The sequence below is a fragment of the Phyllopteryx taeniolatus genome, chromosome 1, assembly GCF_024500385.1.
Source record: "Phyllopteryx taeniolatus isolate TA_2022b chromosome 1, UOR_Ptae_1.2, whole genome shotgun sequence".
Classification (NCBI taxonomy): Eukaryota; Metazoa; Chordata; class Actinopteri; order Syngnathiformes; family Syngnathidae; genus Phyllopteryx; species Phyllopteryx taeniolatus.
Window position 1 is genome coordinate 19,544,333 of NC_084502.1, and position 8,818 is coordinate 19,553,150.

An 8,818-nucleotide genomic window follows, 5' to 3' on the forward strand; every position below is an offset into this window, starting at 1 on the left:
TCCTACTGCGTTTTTATTAATATATTGAAAGTCACCAGGAGTGGATGGGAGTGGAAACCATGGTGTCCACTCCCGGTGATGTTCGCTCCCACTCCTGCCCAATTCCGTGAATAATAGTGACATTCATTCCCATCCCTCGGGAATTCCGAAAAATGTCAGCCTCTTTCATTTTTGTTCACTGTGGGCCTGTGAAGCCCTTTGTGAATCCATTGTGATTAAGGCCTATATAAATAAACTTGATTTAACAATGACAACAGCTTTGGCTCACTGTGTACTGACGACAGACAGAATCCATGGCAAACAATTTGCGGATATGATAATCACCAGTCACTTGATTCGATTTGCACCATTTAGAAGACAAAATATGTGACATGAGCTTCTAATAAAACTGCACTTTTATTGTTTTATTATCTTCGAGTCACTTCTGCTTTTTTTCATATGATCCTCATTTTATGTCCACCAAATCTACTGTAATCATGAGCTGCACAAAGCATTGGACAGGGATGAATGGATATACAGTGGCTAGACGGATGTGAGACTGATTAGATGCTAGCTGAAATAAACCACAATCATTGTGTCAGTCACAGTCAACCAGCCATTTGTTTTCAACTTAACATAAAACCTCCTGATCACAGAATGAAATCAACAAAGCTATTCATCCATCGGAACGCCAACAGCTTTATTTCCGTTTGACATAAACAGGCGAGACACACAGACACCTTTTGCAATGGCTTTTACACATATACATAAATAGAAAACAGAAGGTGTTCAGTGTAACAAAACTTGGCAGAATAAGACGGCAGAAATGCAAAGAAGCAAAGCATGATGGTGGATGAATCCTTAATAGGCTGCTGGAGTTTTTGAACCACAGAAGTGAAAAGTGTGTAGCCAGTAGCAGGAAGTTGAAAATAGCGTTCACTTTTTAGTGTTGTTAGACGGCTACAGCAAAGCCTATCCGATTACTGCGACGATCAAATTCTGTGTAGTAGCGGGCGATGAAGTTGGCTCCCAGAATCCAAATGGGACCTGTAGGGGGTGGCACATCCAAGCCCCTGAAGGTAACAATGCAGACATCCCCCTCGATCTGCGATTGCTGGAGCCACAATAAATCGCCCATGACTGACAATATATAGTACTATAAATTTGAATGACTCAGCATTTGCTGTCCAACTTACCTGCAAAATATAGTCCTCATGCGTGAGGGAGTACTCGTGGCCACCAAGATGAAAAGCAATACTTGGCAATGTCTTCACAGTGTCACAGTTGACTTTGTACTGATTGAAAACATCAGTTATGGTGTAATGATTGGCAGGGCATTCTAGAGCATAAATGTCAAACTCAGGCCTGGGGGCCAAATTTGGCCCACGATGTAATTATATTTGGCCCGCAAGACAATATCAAATGTGTATTAGAGCTGGTCCGCCAGTATATAGCACATGCGCCATTAATATTACAATTCCCAGAATGCTTTGCTAGTGTGTTGGCCCATCAGTCTAGACCGGCGAGCGCCCCTTCCCTTTCTGCTGCAGTCGTTAGCAACCATGCTACCGGTCTCCTCGAGCAAATTGACACTTCCCCTTCCCAAAAATGGCCAAACAAAAGATGGAAAACGGTTAACTTCCAAGACAGGTGGGAGGCAGATTGTCTGTTCACTAAATTAAAAGATAAACCTGTTTGTCGTGTGCGGAGCAACGTGGCTGTAACAAAGAATATAACATAATTGAATTAATGTTTTTGAATGCCCTTTATCAACTCCTCGGCAGGGACTGTTAATAGTTTGAAGTTTGGATTTTTATTGAAGGATATTCTTATTTTTTTGGGTTGTTTTGTTGTTGGCCTTTGAAAAAAGATTTACATCAAAAAGAAAGGTAGTTGGAGATAGCTAAATAGAGGATGGAGAGACAGAAGAATTCATGTTATCTATTTAAGTACAAAACAGCAAACAAATACCACTGACGTCTTTTATAGCAAATTTGATTTCTGGTGTTTATAATATTAAAGTTTGTTTATTCCAGATTCAGTGTTTAAGCAAAATTTAAGTTTGTTGTCATATGATAAACTTTAACGCTACATTTCCGGAGAGAAGGGAAGGGAAACATGCACATCGCAGTGATTTTTCATTAAATATTGAGTTTGGCCCGTGACGTTGTTGCAATTTTTTATTTTGGCTCATCGTGAATTTGAGTTTGACACCTCTGTTCTAGAGGGCAAATATTTTCATCATGAAACCATTTTGAACATGTAAAAAAAAAAAAAAACTTACACCACTTTCATCCAGCTGTGCTCCGATGCTTTTCATCAGGGCATAAACGGAGGAGGCTGGGCCTGTGATGTAAGACGAGCCTGTGTCGATCACAGCTGTGCAGCCTTCTGCACAAAATATCATTTCTGTTCCCACAGAAACACTAAAAGATTGAATAAACAAATGGACAATAAAACAGATGTTGTATGTGAACTATTGGAGGTATCAGGTTACGAAAACCTACCCTTTCATTACTAACTCCCACTTTCCCATCTCTTTGGTGTCCATATAATTAAAGTTTCCAGTGTAGTAGTTTGGGTCTGTGCCGCCCAGAACCAGCTCTCCACCAGGTGAATGTTGTGGGTCCCTGAAAGCAGTACACTCTTTTCCAGGATTCTTTCAAATAAGAAAGTGTAATGTTTTAAATATCAATGTCAACATTGTAAGCGTTTCACTTCCTTTTCACGACAAAAGTGTTTGAGATGGTCTTTTTATCTGTCATTCCTGTGAGTAGAACTGTTATTTTTCTTCTCTCCTCTAACCAGAACCGGATCAAATAGTTGATACTGTACTGCAAGTGTGACAGCAACCGAAAGTATAGAACCTAGATTTTTGTTTGGCTTTTATGATAAGCCCTGGCTTCTTGCTTGTCGAAAGCAAATTTTGTCGAAAGTAAAGTTGAAAAAACATCATACATCATGTGTTTCTTGTTCATTACTCATACTATTTCTTGTTACTGCAGCCTTTCCTTTCTTTTTAAAAAAAAAAAATATATAAATGTAACACATAACAATATGACTCTTGACTGGTGACATTTCAGTCCTTTAGAAGCGATTTTACACATTGTTAAGCCTTAATTTAGGATGAATGCATCTCTATTTTTCTGAAAAACACCAACTGTACCAATGGAAGTGAGTCTGCCGACCTCAACATACCTGCTGTAGTAAACAGAGAACACTTGCTCCTTGAGGACATGCTGAGACATGATGCGGTCAAACACTGGAATGATACCATCAATGGCCACATTCGGGTAGCCCATCCCCAGGACGCCGTCAAACTTTGCAAAGATGAAGGGCATGGCAGACAGGGAGGTCGCTTCAGCAAACACCTGGACCACGGGGATCCCACCCACCTTGAAGGCAGAGAATGACAAGATGAGATGAATGAAAATGAGAAGTCCTTCTGACAGACAAATTTGCTTTTAAGACCACACTTTTCATTAATAATGTGGCTATCCACAAATTATTTTTTTTTCACTTTTACTCCAGAACCTTCTCATAAAAAGTGCAGTGGTGCCTTGAGGTTTTCTTGTTTAATTTATTCCATGACCAAGCTTGTAACTCAAAACACTCAAATCATCTTTCCCCATTGAAAGGAATGGAGATGTCATTCATCTATTCCAGCCTCTGCCCCCCCCCCCAAAAAAAAACAATAGACATTGTTGTAATGTGAGGAAAATCACACTTTATAATATATATGTAATAATAACAACATAATTAAATGGAATGTAGAGAATTAAACAGTTCGTATGTCATGATTAATTCATTGCGACTTGACCACCGGGGACAGATATATGATGCAGTCATGCAGACAACCCCTCCTTGAGCTGTCACCTTATCATGGTGGAGGGCTTTGTGTGTCCCAATGATCCTAGGAGCTAGGTTGTCTGTGGCTTTATACCCCTGGCAGGGTCACCCATGGCAAGCAGGTCCTAGGTGATGGACCAGACTAAGCACGGGTCAAAGACCCCTTATGATGACGACAAACAATGGACTCAGGTTTCCCTTGCCCGGACGCGGGTCACCGGGGCCCCCCTCTGGAGCCAGGCCTGGAGGTGGGGCTCGAAGGCAAGCGCCTGGTGGCCAGGCCTGCACCCATGGGGCCCGGCCGGGCACAGCCTGAAAGGGTAACGTGGGTCCCCCTTCCCATGGGCTCACCACCTGTGGGAGGGGCCGTAGGAGTCGGGTCCAGTGCGAGCTGGGCGGTGGCCGAAGGTAGGGACCTTCGCGATCCAATCCTCGGCTACAGAAGCTGGCTCTAGGTACGTGGAATGTCACCTCTGTGGCGAGGAAGGAGCCCGAGCTGGTGTGTGAGGTCTAGAATTTCCGACTAGATATAGTCGGATTCGCCTCCACACACAGCTTGGGGTCTGGTACCAGTCCTCTCGAGAGGGATTGGACTCTCTTCCAGTCTGGAGTTCCCCACGGTGAGAGGCGCCGAGCAGGTGTGGGTATACTTATTGCCCCCCGGGTCGGCGCCTGTACGTTGGGGTTCACCCCGGTGGACGAGAGGGTAGCCTCCCTCCGCCTTCGGGTGGGGGGACGGTCCTGACTGTTGTTTGTGCCTATGCACCAAACAGCAGTTCAGAGTATCCAACCTTTTTGGAGTCCTTGGAGGGGGTGCTGGGGACTCCATCGTTCTGCTGGGGGACTTCAATGCTCACGTGGGCAATAACAGTGAGACCTGGAAGGGCGTGACTGGGAGGAACGCCCCCCCCCCCCCCCCCCCCCGATCAGAATCAGAGCGGTGTTCTGTTGTTGGACTTCTGTGCTCATCATGGATTGTCCATAACGAACACCATGTTCAAGCATAAGGGAGTCCACACATTCACTTGGCACCAAGACACCCTAGGTCGCAGTTCGATGATCGACTTTGTGGTCGTGTCATCGGACTTGCTGCCGCATGTCTTGGGCACTCGGGTGAAGAGAGGGGCGGAGTTAAAAAGCTCCTCGGTGGCAAGGCCCCAGGGGTGGATGAGGTTTGCCCGGAGTTCCTCAAGGCTCTGGATGTTGCGGGGCTGTCCTAGTTGACACGCCTCTGCAACATCGCGTGGACATCGCGGACAGTGCCTCTGGATTGGCAGACTGGGGTGGTGGTCCCCCCTTTTTAAGAAGTGGGAGTTCGCCCAACCAGTGTTTCGTGGACTTGGAGCAGGCGTTCGACCGTGTCCCTCGGGGTGTTCTGTGGGGGGTGCAGCGTCTGCAGTGATGCGGACTTTGTATCGATCCGTTGTGATAAAGAAGGAGCTAAGCCGAAAGTTGAAGCTCTCGATTTACCGGTTGATCTACATTCCTACCCTCACCTATGGTCACGAGCTGTGGGTCGTGACCGAAAGAACAAGATCCCGGATACAAGCGGCCGAAATGAGTTTCCTCCGCAGGGTGTCCGGGCTCTCCCTTAGAGATAGAGTGAGAAGCTTGGTCATCCGGGAGGATCTCAGAGTAGAGCCGCTACTCCTCCACATCGAGCGGAGCCAGATGAGGTGGCTGGGGCATCTGATTCGGATGCCTCCCGGACCCCTCCCTGGTGAGGTGTTCCGGGCACGTCCCACCGGGAGGAGACCTCGGGGACGACCCAGGACATGCTGGAGAGACTACGTCCTTCGGCTGACCTGGGAACGCCTTGGGACCCCTCCGGAAGAGCTGGATGAAGTGGCTGGGAGAGGGACATCTGGGCGTCCCTGCTAAAGCTACTGCCCCCGCGACCCGACCTCGGATAAGCGGTAGAAATTGGATGGATGGATGGATGGATCATGCAGACAAATGAAGAGCAGTTTCACTTAACTGCTTCATGTACCTCAGTAATCCGGAGTGATATTAGTTGTTTTTGGCAGAGAATAAAAAACACATCCCCATGAATATTCTTATATTGTCGGTATGCATGAGTTCAAATATCAGTTTCTTAAACTATTATAACACCGCCACATAGATGCTAATCGTTAGCCTGTCTAGTGTTTCCAATTTTATGCTAGTTGGGGGTCAACTCACAGGGGTCTTTTAAGAACACTTTATGAATCAAGCAAATAATTTCATCACAACATGTCAATGGACAGCACAGGTTGTGAATTTTTAACTCACCACAACCACATCCTCACTGAGGAATCCTCTGACATTCCCTGAGGCATACTGGATGGAAAATCCTGTTCCATTTTCCATGTAAGTGCGAGACATGGAGGCGTCATACCTGTTGTGAGTAACTAGAAGGTCACAGTTCATTTGAGTCGACTGAAGTTATGGGAACCGTGCACATACACACTCAAAGCAAACACTTCTGCTGCATGTGTGTGACACTTACAACAGGCTGTGGAAAAAGGGGAGCAGCTTTGCGAGGGAACCCACAGGTTGGCTGAGCCTGTGTCAAATACTACATTGAACATCTGAGCTGGAGAGCCAATACTGATTTCTCCATAGTACTGTGTCTATTAGAGATAAAGAAAAAAATTATATTTATGCTGAAAATTCCCATCTGGACTATGAAATTCAACACTGAAAGTATGATGTATACAACAAGAATATATATATATATATATATATATATATATATATAAACATTTATCACCTTTTATATATATTAAAGTAACCTGGTCAGCTTGTTAAGATTGACATTTCAATGTCTGACCAAGAGAACATGTGATATGAATTCCTTAACATTGTGTGGACTAAATTGACTCACATCCAAATAGTTGGTCAAAGGAGTGGGTGCAGTTCCATTGCTGAAGTCTTGCGAGCCCATCTGTGCTAACTCAGTCAACACCTGCTCCACTGAAACCCCCATATCCTGCAGTGCCTCCCTGATAGATGGCATCTTCTTCAGGCTTATTCTGGAAGCAGAGTTGACAAGCAGGAAACTCAAACCTTGTGAGCCAGAAGAAAGACAAACAGCAAACAGCCTGGTGCATGTGATTGCTGAAAGAATACAAAAGTATGATACGATGTTGATGCCATATCCAGTGACACGCTATATTACTGGTCATCATTCCAGCTTCCAGCCACTAATAAAATGCAGGCTTCTTAACTGTCATATCCTAGCCAGAAAAAAACAAAAAAATACACAAATGTGAAGCAAAAGCTAGAAGCAATAGTTGTAAACAAAAATAAACTTGTTTTTTGTTTTCTGTCCTCACTGCTTTGATTGATGTGTTTCATTTTCTTCAGAGGAGAAATTATTATGCTATGTTGGTTTCTTTGAGCGGGTGGCTAAGATTGCATCCTGTAGCCCCTTTTAAAAGCTGGATTTTTTAAAATTTCTGTTCTGTATTAATGGGACACTGAGTTGCCCCGCCAACATTGCTCCTTTGGTTGTAGTATCTTTTTTTTTTTTTTTTTTTGTCCTGTTCGGCTGTTAGGTCAAGCAGAATGGAAAATCTGCATCCCTTTCATGCCGAAACAGTTTTACTGTGTCACAGTGGAGTTTTTAAGCTTCCACTGTGGTATTATAATTGAGGTTTATTGAGAATCAGACTTGATCAGTCGAACAGAACAATGTTTCTAGAAGGGCGAAAGAAACAAAGACAGAAGACAAAGCACTAATTGTAAACAGGATAAGAAGTAAATCATTACTTTAGCTACAATGATGAAACGTTAAATAGGAGTGTAGCATGGGGCTGTAGTGCTACACCCTGTTAGGGAAGGACAGGACAATATAGAACAGGACAAGGACAGGAGAAGAAGCATGCAAGACTAGGGTCGTGAACCCGGCTGTACAAATTAAGTGTGGTGGCATTAATTATGTAAATTATAATAGTGTACAGGACGAGATTATAAGTGAGGGGATACACAAGCGATTTGCATATTCATGAGTTATTTGTTACAGTAAGGGGTGTGTGGCTGCGGATACATACAAGTGAATTGATACCGTTTTACATGCACGAAGACTGACAGAGGTGTCCTCTAATTCCTGTGGCCGCACCGCGGTGGCTGAGGACCCCACCCAATCAATCGACGGGCGGGATCAGGCCCAGGGGTCCACCCGAGAGCAGCCAGGGCGGTCCGCCGGCCCCACCGAGGCGCCCTGTCAGCCGGCCACCCAGCGGGGGCCACAGGGACCCAATGCCCGGGGGGCCCGGCCTTGGGAGCACCGCCATGCAAGTAAGTGAGACCCACCTACCCCGCCCCCCCCCCCCCTGTTACTATGACTGCCAGGTCCCCGACTAGCAGTCATTGTCCCTACCCCCCCCCCCCCCGAGTGTTGTGGTGCATTAAAATCTGGAGAGGTCAGTGAGCTGAAGGGGTGGGGGCAGGGCTGCCAGGAACTACTGCCTAGCAGCCAACCCCCCCCCCCCCCCCCCCCCCCCCACGACCCACCACCCCCAAGAAATAGGTGTATGTGGTGCATTAAAACATGGGGAGTGTGTGTGATGCATTTAAAATCCAGGCGGGCAGGCAGGGCGGAGGGGCATGGCGCACGGACCGGGAAACAGCACAGACGTACTGAAACACAATCTGACACCCACACCCTCTCGATTCCGTACCAGTCCCCCAGGAACCCTTTGATATGTGTATGTGCCCAGATGTGATTAGTGAGAAATATATACAGTGAATGGTGTGAGTGTGTGCAAAGTGATTAAGAGGCATGGCTGCCGCAGGTTGGGCCCATTAGGCCACCGACGAAGAGGGCCATTCCACCTAGACCCGCAGTGTAGTATCAAAACACACAAAACTAAGTGCTGAATGCTGAAGGGCTAAATAGTGGTGTAACGTTTCACACCTGACCTTTTTTTTCTTTTCTTCTCCAGGCCAGCTGAAAGCCATATTGCTGTTAACAAATACGTTATGTCACACCTGGACTTACAATCTA

At 45.7% G+C, this 8,818-nt stretch overlaps 1 protein-coding gene across 1 annotated transcript; it reads right to left on the reverse strand.

Moving 5' to 3' along the window:
- Positions 1-710: 710 nt before the first annotated feature.
- ren (renin) lies at positions 711-6,953 on the reverse strand. The gene is made up of 8 exons (XM_061797992.1): positions 6,695-6,953; positions 6,317-6,440; positions 6,100-6,218; positions 3,178-3,374; positions 2,487-2,609; positions 2,264-2,405; positions 1,176-1,274; positions 711-1,093 (listed from the first exon to the last, which is right to left on the reverse strand). The coding sequence occupies exons 1-8, from the start codon at positions 6,824-6,826 to the stop codon at positions 932-934; spliced, it is 1,098 nt and encodes a 365-aa protein (XP_061653976.1). The 5' UTR covers positions 6,827-6,953; the 3' UTR covers positions 711-931.
- Positions 6,954-8,818: the final 1,865 nt, after the last annotated feature.

Coding starts and splice junctions, on each gene's coding strand:
- ren (XM_061797992.1), bottom strand. CDS start 6,826: ATGCCATCTATCAGGGAGGCACTGCAGGATATGGGGGTTTCAGTGGAG. Junction 6,441..6,694: donor CTTTGACCAACTATTTGGAT/GTGAGTCAATTT, acceptor TATCTCTAATAG/ACACAGTACTATGGAGAAAT. Junction 2,610..3,177: donor TTCTCTGTTTACTACAGCAG/GTATGTTGAGGT, acceptor TACTGCTTTCAG/GGACCCACAACATTCACCTG.